This window comes from Hydra vulgaris, chromosome 08 (genome assembly GCF_038396675.1).
Source record: "Hydra vulgaris chromosome 08, alternate assembly HydraT2T_AEP".
Taxonomy (NCBI): Eukaryota; Metazoa; Cnidaria; class Hydrozoa; order Anthoathecata; family Hydridae; genus Hydra; species Hydra vulgaris.
The window spans coordinates 5,969,001-5,983,577 of NC_088927.1; the positions used below are offsets into that span (position 1 = coordinate 5,969,001).

The 14,577-nt window shown below is 25.9% G+C and overlaps 2 protein-coding genes across 2 annotated transcripts; both read left to right on the forward strand.

Annotated features, from left to right (window-relative positions):
* Window positions 1-4,579: 4,579 nt before the first annotated feature.
* On the forward strand, window positions 4,580-8,536 carry LOC136082943 (uncharacterized). The gene is made up of 2 exons (XM_065802362.1): window positions 4,580-4,972; window positions 8,057-8,536. Exons 1-2 carry the CDS (start codon window positions 4,580-4,582, stop codon window positions 8,534-8,536), a joined length of 873 nt encoding a protein of 290 aa, XP_065658434.1.
* Window positions 8,537-8,911: 375 nt separating this feature from the next.
* LOC136082944 (52 kDa repressor of the inhibitor of the protein kinase-like) lies at window positions 8,912-9,817 on the forward strand. The gene has a single exon (XM_065802363.1). It carries the CDS (start codon window positions 8,912-8,914, stop codon window positions 9,815-9,817), a length of 906 nt encoding a protein of 301 aa, XP_065658435.1.
* Window positions 9,818-14,577: the final 4,760 nt, after the last annotated feature.

Below are 14,577 nucleotides of genomic sequence, written 5' to 3' on the forward strand. Positions count from 1 at the left end.
AATCAGGTGTGTCATAATATGATTTTTTATAATTTTTTCAAAGATTTTTATTAAAGTACAAGTTATACTGATAGGTCTATAATTAAGTGCTTTTGATCTGTCTCCTTTTTTGAATATGGGTGTAATTGTTGCGTCTTTCCATATTTGGGGTATTGATCCACTCTCAAGTACTTTGTTAAAAATAGTAGATAGATGTTTAGACATTTGAAAGCAAGTTTTCTTAAATATTATAAGTTCCTAATATTATAGTCTTCTTTAGATAATAAATATTTGCTACAACCATTGGTTAGAAAAAGAGAATCTAGTTAACAGATGATGTTTTCTGTTTGGTAGTTTATCCTCGGGAGTAACTGGACAGCAAAAAGTATTCTTCTCTTGATCATTATTTATACAATTAATTCTGATTCCAGATATAGATACCTATAAGTATTAGCGTGATTTTTTAAAACAATATAATCTAGAATATATAATTTGTTTAATTTTGTTTATATTCTCAGTAAAACGGTTCCACTGTAAAAGGTATATACTTTTTCTTTATAGGTTACTAAACCTGAAAAAATGTGGTTGCCAGTCAGTATATATAGAAAAAGAAGTTGTTGTTTTCCTTTTGCTTGCATTACTAATAGTGCAATAACATTTGTGGCAAATTTAGTTTGGATGGATGTTTTCTATTTCTTCAAATTGAATAAGAAACACTTGCTCTATCATAGTTTTTAGATTAACAGTCAAATTATAGTGTCTTTTTCCTATACATTTTGCACAAGTTCTGCACAAGTAATTTAAATTTTCCTAATGCAGTTCCATCTATCATGATAAAACACTATTTAATCAACGTAGAGAAATGTAATTTGTAAATAATACAAGCTGATATAAGAATATCTTTAAAATTTATAAGAAGATTATCCTAAACTATATTATATATCACTATTTTGTATTATATCTCACTATTTTGTATTTATTTTTTCATATTTTGAATTAAATCTTATGCACACACAAACAATATATGTATATACAATATATATATATATATATATATATATATATATATATATATATATATATATATATATATATATATATATATATATATATATATATATATATATATATTCTTTTTAGATATTGATCATATGCTTTATTTGTACATTTATATACATTTTGTTGTGTCAATAAATTTAAAATCAATAGACACATTTGATTTTTGGTTTCTTGACACATAAATTTGTAAAAGATGCACAAAGATTTCCGTAATCAGGAAATACAGCAATTAATTTTGGATATGCATTGGCTATTTACAACAAAAAGTAATAATCTTTTGTTATTAGTGAGTAACTTCTTAAAAAAAATTTTTTCTAAAGTAATTTTTATGCTGTGTATTTGTTATTGTATTGTACAATGTACTGCAACATAAATTAACAGGTAATTTTGTTTGACTTGTTTGTATTTCCTGAAATTACTTAATGATACGAAATTATATTTAACTTATTTAATTATTAAATATTTTGAAAAGTAATAATATATGCCTAGACTAATTATATCTTTAGTAGTTTTTGAGTTCATGAAATCTCTAAAAATGACGGATCTTTATACCATTTTTATATATTTATAAATATATATTTACATTTATGTATTATATAAGTATATATTTTTATTAAATATGGGCTAGGTGATGCTCCTTTGCTGCAATGAAGTTAAGTTACATAAAAGAAGAAAAACTTGAATAAACCAAAAAATATATCTTAAATATATATATATATATATATATATATATATATATATATATATATATATATATATATATATATATATATATATATATATTTTTAAGATATATTTTTTGGTTTATTCAAGTTTTTCTTCTTTTATGTAACTTAACTTCTTTGCAGCAAAGGAGCATCATTGTTATATAAAAACCTTGTTATATAAAAATATATTTTTAAAATTTTTTTGAAAACAATATTTTTTAATTAGAAAAGTTAAAAATAATATTTTTCTGGGGACCCATAGACTTTTTGTATGTACACAATCTAAAATATCCATTAAAGTCAATTACTGAAAATTTTTGGCACCCAATATTTTATTTGGTTAAAATATTTTTGGTGTTATCAAGAATCTGCTGTAACACATTTCTTTAGCATGCTTTAATTGTCAAACTAATATTTGTTTTGAGTAGATAATACCATAAAAGAATAAGAAGGTAAGCTAATAAAAATGTTATTTTTAAAAACATTTATCTTTTTAAAAAATGTTAAAACAGGATTTAAACCATAGGTTTACAGAACCAACTCAATGCTCTATCCGATTAAGCCCCACATTTTTATGTAGGCCAAAATAATATAATAAAAACTTTCAAGTGATAACATAGATTACTTTTAAGTAAGCAAAAATAATAGTTGATATAATAACAAAATGTCTTTAAAATATTGAAAATAATAAAAATGAACTTAGAAAAAATGTAAAGACACAGTTTAATGTACATTAAAAATTATTATGAAATTTAAATAAGTTACTCACAAATAGAAAAAAGTTAATTCTAATTACTGTTCGAAATTGTCAAGTCCAAAAAAAACTTCAATTAAGGAGTTGAATACCAAATGAAGTTTGCAACAAATGTTCTAAAGTTATGTGACAAAGAGCCAAAAATCATTCAACTGAATTAATTTTTGATTCATTGACATAAACCCAAATATACCATTTTAAATACACCACATTTAAAAGTACTTATTAATACAGTCTAAAAATAAAATATAACAACCTAATAATATTAGGTTATTATATTAGTAATATAATAACGAAAATAAACGTAGGAAAAATGAAAAGACAAAGTAAACATATATTTATATATATATATATATATATATATATATATATATATATATATATATATATATATATATATATATATATATACATACATATTTTATGTAATTAAATGAATAAAAAGAACTAAATAGCGGGATATAAAGTTTCATTCCCGAAGGCAATCGTCAGCCGTGAATAAAAACAAATAACGTCAAAAAACCGTTTAAAAAACTTAAAATTAAATACCGTAGAACGGAGATTCAGACGTGATAAACAAATCTGAGTAAAAACAAAACAAGAAGCCGTTATAGTTTACTAGTCTCCTGTGTCAAATAGAGAGCAAGAATTTCTTTGAATGTCGACACTGAGATGCAATTTCATTCTTTTTGTTTAGTAAATTCGTTCCACTATGTGATAAAATTACATATTTTTCATAGAGACAGAGGTGGCATATTTTTGTTGTAAAATTATAGGGTCTGCAACGTTTAATTATTCTCCACGATAAGATAGGTTTTATGTTTATGTTTTGATCTTTCAAGCTCCATACTTCCTTTAAAAGTTCAGTGTCGTTTTTGTATTAAATTGAAGCAAAGGATTTTTTAGATGATTAGCGTATCTTAATTTAAATGATGTGTGACTAATACCAAAATATACTTTTTTGTTACCTTCATTCTTAATTGTAGCTTGGTAAACAATATTGTTGAACAAACACTGTTTGTTTAATGGACAAATTGATTTATTTACACATTTGCATTGCTTGGTTTCTATTTTCTTGTTGTTGTGCAATATTTTATGATTGTGTGAGTTGATTATTGATTTCAGGTTAGGCATGCAGCTGTAACTAATCTTGATAGAATTTCGATTAAATATTTTATGAAGCTTGTGGCCTGGTGGAAAATGAGAATCTATAAGAGCCAGAAAACGGTTACCTATTTTTGTTTGGACATTTACACTGTACGGAGGGTTGTACCAAATTATATTTCGTTTGCGATGTTTTTTTTGTGCTTGGATTTGTTGTGGTTGGTAGATAAGCTTTGGGTTATGTCCTGATTTTTTAAGAGCTTCTTCATACTGTGGAGTAGAATTCATGAAAGTAGTTTTGTTTAATGACATGGAAGATAATCTTCGTTCGATATTGCGAGGGATTGCTTTAATTATGCTCGGAGGGTGGTTAGAGTTAGTGTGGATATACCTTAGTTGGTTGTCAGGTTTGCAGTAAGGTTGGAATGAGTTGTTACCTAGATTTTTTTTTCTCTCTAACTACTGATCTTAGAAAAAGAAAAAACCCAGTTATTCAAAGAAACGAATACTTTGCTGCTTCAAAAAAAAAATTTTACTTATGCTTTGCGATGAGCATAAACTTTTAATAGAGCTTGGTTTAAGTTTGGAAATTTTCAAAAAAATGTTATTTTATAATTAATGAGTAAAAATTTATGTCTTATTTAGGCAGTTGTTATGGACAACTTTATGGTAAAATGTCCTTTATTGTGACTTTAAGTCCCGCTATTTAGTTGTTTTTATACATTTAATTACATAAAGTATATATTGCTCTATTATTTGATAATATTGAGTACTGTCATATGAACAAGAGTTTTTGTATTTTACACCGCAATACTAACCTCACTTATATTTGCTCCACAAAGTTGAGCACTCTACTCAAGTCGTCAAAACGATGGAAAAAATAAACTTGAATTACTCTACAAAAAAAATACCAATACCAACAGAAAGAGACTTTAAATTAAAGTTAATAAACAAGACAGAGTAACTCTTAAAAAAGATGAGATGGAAAGCATTACTTTTTATTAATAATGATCCAACAAACAAAGACGATCTGAGTTATACAAACTACGGTATTCAATCTGCAATGTGTCCGCCGCAAATAAAAGAAATGTCTTTATTTGAAAGAGACCTTATTAAACTAATTAAAGCAATAAAGTTCCGTGATGTAAGTAACACTTTTCAAAACAATATGAAAAAAGATATTAAAGCTATACGTTTATCAGACAAAACCCTAATACAAGCTGACAAAACATCCAATATGTACAAACTATCAAAAGAGCAATATAACAAACTTCTAACAAATGCTATCACCGCCACATACAAAAAGGCTAACCCAAAATTAAAAGATCAAATTATTAAAAAAGGAAAAAATATTTTATCCAACCACGAGGTATGCCGAAAAATTGAAGTAAACGGATCGTCCGAATGTTTCTTCACTTTATAAGATCACAAAGAACTTTGATAACAACCCATCTGTACGTCTTTTGAACCCTTCAAAAAATGAGGTAGGAAGAATTACTAAGATAATATTATCTAAAATTAATTGTGAACTTAAAAGTAAGCTTTATTTAAATCAATGACAAAGTACAAAAAGTGTAATGATTGGTTTAAAAAAACGGCAGTAAACACTTACACAAGTTTCTAGTTTCTGATGTAAACGATTTTTATCTGTCAATAAACCAAAACACTTTAAACAATGCTTTGATTTTAGCTGAACATCATGTCATTATAAAAAGCGAAGATAAAGCATTGATAAAACATGCAAGAAAATCCCTAATTTTCAATAACGAGACGGCAAGGATCAAAAAAAGAGGAGGATTGTTCGATGTCACAATGGGGGCATTTGATGGTGCTGAAGTGTGCGAGCTAGTGGGAATTTTTTTACTATTTCAAATCTCACAGCATTATAATAAGGAAGATTTCGGATTATATCGTGATGACGGCCTTGCTGTATTTAAAAACAAAAACGGTCAGCAAATGGACAAAATTAAAAAACATATAACAAGTATCTTTAAAAGTAACGATCTACTTATCACCATCCAAGCTAATATAAAAATTGTAAACTATCTTGATGTTACGTTAAATCTAGATAACAACTCATTCCAACCTTACTGCAAACCTGACAACCAACTAAGGTATATCCACACTAACTCTAACCACCCTCCGAGCATAATTAAAGCAATCCCTCGCAATATCGAACAAAGATTATCTTACATGTCATTAAACTTCAGGTTGGGCATGCAGTTACAGCTGCATGCCTAACCTGAAATCAATAATCAACTCACACAATCATAAAATATTGCACAACAACAAGCAAATAGAAACCAAGCAATGCAAATGTGTAAATAAATCAATTTGTCCATTAAACAAACAGTGTTTGTTCAACAATATTGTTTACCAAGCTACAATTAAGAATGAAGGTAACAAAAAAGTATATTTTGGTATTAGTCACACATCATTTAAATTAAGATACGCTAATCATCTAAAAATCCTTTGCTTCAGTTAAATACAAAAACGACACTGAACTTTTAAAGGAAGCATGGAACTTGAAAGATCAAAACATAAAACCTATCTTATCGTGGAGAATAATTAAACGTTGCAGACCCTATAATCTTACAACAAAAATATGCCACCTCTGTCTCTATGAAAAATATGTAATTTTATCACATAGTGGAACGAATTCACTAAACAAAAAGAATGAAATTGCATCTCAGTGTCGACATTCAAAGAAATTCTTGCTCTCTTTATTTGACACAAGAGACTAGTAAACTTCATCAAATTATAAATAGATTATTGTATTAATATTTGATCACTGAATAATAATAATAAAATAAAAAAAAACTATAACGGCTTCTTGTTTTGTTTTTACTCAGATTTGTTTATCACGTCTGAATCCGTTCAACGGTATTTAATTTTAAGTTTTTTAAACGGTTTTTGACGTTTTTTGTTTGTATTCACGGCTGATGATTGCCTTCTGGCATGAAACTTTAAGTCCCGCTATTTAGTTATTTTTATTTATTTAATTACATAAAGTATAAATTGCTCTATTATTTGATAATATTGAGCACTGTCATACGAACAAGAGTTATTGTATTTTACACCGCAATACTAACCTCACTTACTAACCTCACTATATATATATATATATATATATATATATATATATATATATATATATATATATATATATATATATATATATATATATATATATATATATATATATATATATATATATATATATATACATATATATATATATATATATATATATATATATATATATATATATATATATATATAATATATATATATATATATATATATATATATATATATATACAGTGGCGGATCTATATATGGACTAATAGGGCTAAAGCCCGGGGCCCCGACCAGTAAGGGGCCGTATGAAAAGAGAAATTTTACATATTATCGTGAATATTCATTTATCAAATGTAAAAGTGGTTAAATAATTAATTATTTCAAACATAAGTAAGTGTATTTGAAAATTCAAGCGAACGAAAACTAAATTTTTAGAATAGAGAATAAAAATTGTATTGGCATTGTTATCGCTACAATGATGTTCAAATGCTTTTGTATTGAAAAATTGTTAAGTGTCTTTGCTAGCTTTTGTAAAAATAGTGCACCTGCGACTCAGCTTTGAATGATTAAGTTTATTTTTGTGCAAATTCCACTGATTATTTTTCATTCGCTCGGTATTAAAATTATAACATATTAAATAAAATTTATATAAATTTTATTTCTATATAGGTTTAACGATGACGGGTCGTAAATATAAAAGTGTCAAAAAAGAAAATTAGCAGAACAGAAGCAAGACACAATAAAAAAATGTAAAACATTAACCAACTTCTTTTCAATCCAATCCCAGATCGACGAAACATCTTCAGCTCAAATTAAAGATAAAAATAATGATCAAATTGTTTCAATATTTGAATTATCAGAAATTCAAACATCCCCATACATCGTTGAACTGCCCTCCGAAGATAATTTTTGTGATTTGGGCACATGGCCGGATATATTAAATAGCGATTTCATTAATTTTTGTTTAACCAAAGATACGACATATTTTCAAAATAAGGGTTTCCATAAACGTGATTATGCAGCTTCGTGCAGAATTTCAAAAACACAAAATCGATATTTTTCCGAAGAACTATTTAAAAAACGGCTTAAAAATGCACAGCCAGTGTCAAGAAATTGGATATGTTATTCGAAAAGCACAGGAAACATATATTGTTTAATGTGCAAATTATTTTTTATAAACGTACAAGCATTTTCCAAAGGGTTCTCTGATTGGAAACATGGAGAGGAATATGTCATACTCCACGAAAATTCTACGCCGCACAAGAACGCCGTTATAAATTGGACAACGCGAAAAGAAAGGAAAAATACAATCGATAAACAATTAATGCAAGAATTAGAGCAGGAATCAGATAAATTTTATTAAATTTTGAAGCGTGTTGTTGCTGTTGTTAAGTTTTTGAGTGAACGAGGTTTAGCATTTCGTGGTCACAATGAAACATTTAGTGTTCCAAATAATAGCAATTTTATGGGCTGTTTGGAATTGATTGCTGAATTCGATCCGTTTCTTAAAGAGCACATACAGAAATGTTCAGGAAAAAAACACTCTGTTTCTTACCAAACCAAAACTGTGTATGAGGAAATTATTACATTAATGGCGAAAAAAGTAACAAAAACAATTATAGAGGAAGTCAATTCGACAAAATATTATTCGATTGTTGTTGATTCAACCCCGGATGTGGCGCTTGTTGATCAACTCGCTATTATACTAAGATATTGCTATCAAGGTGATGTATTCGAGCGATTTTTAACAATTACCCCAATCACTTCACATACTGGAAAATCTCTACTAAATGTAGTCAAAACAATATTAGATACAAATAATTTGTCCATCAAAAATTGTCGCGGCCAATGATACGACAATGCCGCCAACATGTCAGACCAATATAACGGTTTAAGGGCACTACTGCAGAGAGAAAATCAGTTGGCAGTATATACACCGTGTGCAGCACATAGTTTAAATCTGATAGGGATAGAAGCCGCAAAAGTTGTGCATGAAGTTGTTCAATTTTTCGGTACAATTCAGCAATTATTTGTGTTTTTTTCAAGTTCTACTAAAAAATGGAATGCAATTACCGACGCTTTAAAATTAAATGAGAAAACGCACACCCTAAAAAATTTAGGCAAAACCAGATGGTGCAGCCATTATGAAGCTGTTAAAGCTTAAAAAAATAATTATGAAGAAACTTTAACGGTTTTAAAATCAATTGCAAACGATGACCAAGAAAAAATGGACCAAAGAGAAGAAGCGAAGACATTATTTTCAAAAATGACTTCATTGGAAAATGGAATTTTGGTTATTTTTTGGGAAAAAATTCTGGAAAGAATTAATAAAGTAAATAAAGAATTACAGACAGCCGGACTAGATTTGTTAGACGCTTCCGCTCTTCTTTCATCACTTGAAGGATTCATTAAAGAAAAAAGAAACAATATCGACATCGAATCGACCCAATACGAGATATTAGCAAAAACTTTGACTAATTACCTTAGTTCGGAATATAAAGATAAAACAAAAAGAATACTAAGATACTCAGACGGTACAACAGGGTGTGGGAGCAACTTAACAGGGAAAAACAAATTTAAAATTGAAATCTTAAATGTCGTTTTGGACAAATTTCAAAATGAATTTCAAAAAAGAAAAAAAATATACAAGGAAAATTCTGAGAATTTTAAATTCTTATTTGATATTGGAAACAAGAAAACAAAAATAATAGATGAATCCAGTATGCAGAATGCATGTAAGTTTTATAAAGAGGATATTGAAGATTTTGCCACGCTGAAAAACGAATGCATTCATTTTAAAGAATATATTAACATAATTGTAGTTAACGAGCAAAGCCAAATTAATTGTGCTGAAATTTTAAAAATAATTTATGACAAACACCTTATCGATACTTTTCCAAATTTGTACACAGTAATGAAAATTTTCCTTACAATGCCTATAACCAATTGTGAAGCAGAAAGATCATTTTCCAGAATGAGCTATATTAAAAATAAGCAAAGAAATACAATGAGTGATGACAGATTGGCTGATTTAATGCTTCTATCCATAGAACATAAAATTACAAAGTCATTAAACTACGATGAGGTTATAAAGGAATATGCCCTAATAAAGGTTCGAAAACTGCGTTATTAAAAATCTTAAAATTAAATAACTTGTTTTTGTTATGAATTTATTATGCTTAAATATTTACGATATTTGTGATTGTTAGTGAATAGGAATAATAATAATAAAAACAATTAATCTTTAATATTGTCTTTCATTTTATTTAAATAATGAACCGAAAATCAATTAATCGCATAATCAATTAAAAATCTTTATTCGTGTAGAGCTAGGGCCCCTTGCTATTTTTAAGCCCTGGGCCCCCAAAAAGCTAGATCCGCCACTATATATATATATATATATATATATATATATATATATATATATATATATATATATATATATATATATATATATATTTGTTGAATTTGATTAAAACGGCAGCGTATAAACTTTTTGTTTTAAATATATTTAATTATTTTATATTATTTTATATTTAATTAATTATAATTAATTAATAATAATTAATTAATTATTTAATTATTTTATATTTTATTAAATATATTTAATTATTTTAAATATATTTAATTATAATTATTTTAAATATATTAAATATATTTAAAACAAAAAGTTTATACGCTGCCGTTTTAAGCAAATTCAACAAATATGAAAATATCGTATAACAAGAATATAATTTTAAAAGATTTTATATATAGATATATATATATATATATATATATATATATATATATATATATATATATATATATATATATATATATATATATATATATATATATATATATATATATATATATATATGTATATATATATATATATATATATATATATATATATATATATATATGTGTATATTTATATATATAATATATATAAATATATGTGTGTGTATATATATATATATATATACATATATATATATATATTATATATTTATATATTTTATATTTATTATATATTATATATATATATATTTTTTTCTTTATTCAGTAATTAGTTTCATGAATTACATAATCTTCAAAAAATGTTCTTAAAAATTTTTGAAAAAATAAAGTTATGTATTCTTAATATTCATGAAGAAGAGTGGCACCATATATATATATATATATATATATATATATATATATATATATATATATATATATATATATATATATATATATATATATATATATATATATATATATATATATATATATATATATATAAATAAATAATTAATTAGTTCGACTTGAACTTGACTTGAAACTTCGACTTGAAGTTTCACCATTGCTGGATCATCAGGAAGAGTACTCTTCCTGATGATCCAGCAATGGTGAAACTTCAAGTCGAAGATAAAAGTTAGATAAGTGTTTTTTACTAATTAATTATTTATACATACATATATATATATATATATATATATATATATATATATATATATATATAATATATATATATATATATAAAAGTTGTCAAGTCAAATATTAATGCTAAACTGTTGTTATATCAAAATCAGGAATTTACAAATAAAAAAAGTTGAAGCAACGACCAGAAAAAAACTATGCACACAGTAAAGATTTATCTGAAGTTTAAAAAATTACTGAATTCCTACAGTCAGAAATTTAGAAAATTAATGTCAAATAAATAAACAAATGATCTTTTTACAGCAAAAAAAACTTGCACAAAAATACACATTTAAGGTTATTACAAACTTTTTATTTTCATTTAATTTATAGTACAATTAAGATGTTTATTGATTGAATTAAATTAAAAGCACGAAAAAACGATTCGTTTACAAAAATAAAATAGAAAACAACTGTTGCCATCTAAAATTTATATCGTAACAAGGAACTGCTGCCATTTTAAAAGTATTTAAAAACGTTTAATAATAACTGACACATGCGTGCCTAAACATAGCGCTTTTTCCTAATATCTAAACGACCGCGATAACGCTATATTTATGTTCGCGTTATGTTTATATCTCTGATGTAGTTTCAGCTCTGTTACCAATTAGTGAATCCAGCTATAAAACTTATTTTTTCTTTTTAAATTAATTTTTTTAACTTTATTTAATAATTTTTATTAGTCCGTTATATTGATTTTTTATATTATTTATATTATTTACGTTATATTAATTTTTAGTAGTCCGTAAATAAGTTTTAGTAGTCCGTGTAATGTTTTTGCTTATGCATTTCTAAAATATCCCGTTCAAAGTTTTAAAGTATTGCATACAGGAAGTAACTTCTTTTAATTATTTCAGGTCAGGTCAAGTTTTGAATCATCATAACCACTCTGCTGCTAATAACTAGACACTAAATAACCGCTATCGTGTAAGTCGATACCGAGAAGGATGATACCAATAATAAAAAGAATCGTATGATATTGAATAGCCGGATTATCATGAAAATAAAAAAAATGAAAATGTGTTCTTTAGAATTTATTATTAATTTATTATTGTATTACAAAATACAATTAAGGTTGCCTTTTGAGGTTTATTTAATAATATTTAGTTAATGATGTTATAGGAGGCATGATGATTATTAGTTTATTTTAGTTCCTGAATGTTAAGCGTTACTACGCGATACTACTGAAACTGTTAGTTTTTTTTTAATTTCGGCGAGATTTAAATAAAGTAACTCCAGGTGATAAATTTAAATACGGAAGTGTTTTAATTTATCATCAGGAATTGTTTAATAAATTGTTGGAAGACAATTGATTTAACAAATTAAAATTCCGATATAATTTGAAACATTAAATGGTAAATATAATATCATACAATACTATTTAGCCCTTGTGAGTTTTTAATATACTATATGAATCAATTATATAGAGGAGTGTGGAGAGAAATAAAACGTGGGAGAAATGGAACATCTCAAAACTTCCAATTAGGAAAAGTTTCTAATCAATGTTATCCAATGTAAACAATTAGACTTTTCCCTCTGTTTAACAAACATCGCTTCGTCTCTTTGCGTGTGGTGAAAACAACATTTTTACAAAGTAACCTTAAAAAACGATTTTTTGAGGTGTGAAGTAAGACAAAGGAAATTAATTGATCTCCTATTTCTCCCATATCACTTAATTGTGGTTAGTGATATATAAGTGACACACAAATTCTTTTGTAATTATATGATCGAAATTTCTTTAAAATTTTGATGAAGACAACGTGATGACGTGGTTTACAATTTTAATAGCTTTTTTAATAATTTTTTTTATAAATTTTTTACTTGTTCCACTTTACCAAATAGCAATTCTTAAAAAATTAAAAATCTCATTTTACCCGAAGAGCACAGTTCCTTTAAAATCAAAATGTATATACATTATTATAACCTACAGTCAATCTTAGAGGATGGAATCAGTGCCCGAAGTTATGCTTCATTTTTAATTAAGTTCATGTGCCCACTGGGTAAAGTCTAACTTTTGTTGTTGTTTTTTTTGAAGTTTATAATGTCAAATTTACAGAGCTTACTGAGATAAACCATACTATATCTTGTAAGGATACAAGTTGCTGATTTCAGTTAAATTGAGGGCTTTTTAACTCAGGTTAAACCTTATTTTGTCCTCGGCATTATAATTGTTGAAAAAATTAAGGTTGTCATTTAAACATCTCAATTGGGTGACAAATCTCATAAAGTTAGACATTTTCAGGCTTACTTAAGATGCCGACTAAAAATTTTATAATAGTTATAGTTAAATAAAAATTATTTAAAAGGATGGATGTTACTAACAAATAACAATAAGCTAAAAGATGGGACGAGGGATAGAGGGGTCGAGGGATAGAGCTACACCTTTCAGAGACGGATAAATCCGCCAGACACAGTTAAGGGGTAATTGAAAGATTTATATATAAATTAGTAAAAGATATATATAAATTAGTAAAAGATATATATAGATATATATAAATTAGTAAAAAACACTTATCTAACTTTTTTTTTCTACTTTAAGTTTCACCATTGCTGGATCATCAGGAAGAGTTCTTCATGAAAAGTTAGATAAGTATTTTTTACTGATTTATTATTGCTCTGTTTTTTAAGAACATTGAGCACTCTATTTGTAAAATATACTAACATAATTTACATAAATATATTTTAGTATCTGATAAACTTGTTTTATATACTATAAATAAACAAGTAAATAATAAAAATCAAATAATTTAATAAAAATAAACAAAAAGATTGAGAATGCGAGATTTTTGTAAGTGAGTTAATTCACAGATCAAGTTCTTAATTTGAGTTCCTTAGTTTTAGGTAACTTTCCGGGCAAATATAAATATCATTATTACAAGTTACCGTTAATAATGTCCATGTTGCTAAATATCTGCTCACAATAACACTTTGATTGGTAAACTGTCCAAATACCACCAGCTAACTGGTTGTAACTCTGGAGAAAATTATTTCATTTTTCAAATATAATTTGATGTTCTTTTTAAGAACTTGAAAGATTTTCCATCTATTATCTACTACATATTTTTCTTTATTTTTTTTTCCATGTTTTTTAGTTCTGTTTATAAATTTTAAATTTTAAATCGTTTAACTGAAATTTAAATTAAGTTCTATTGACCTTTTGGAACAATTAAAAATTTATTTTGCTGTTTAACTGAAATTCAAATTAAGTTCTATTGACCTTTTGGAACAATTAAAAATTTATTTTGCTGTTTAACTGAAATTCAAATTAAGTTCTATTGACCTTTTGGAACAATTAAAAATTTATTTACTGTTATGGATACGTCAAAAATAACAAAGTAATTTTTTTCTTTCTGAGCTCTGTAAAACGATTGGCAAAAAAATCTTTCCTTTTTTCAATAGCAGCGAAAAAATATTTAGTATTAACAACACTTCCTGCATCTCGATACT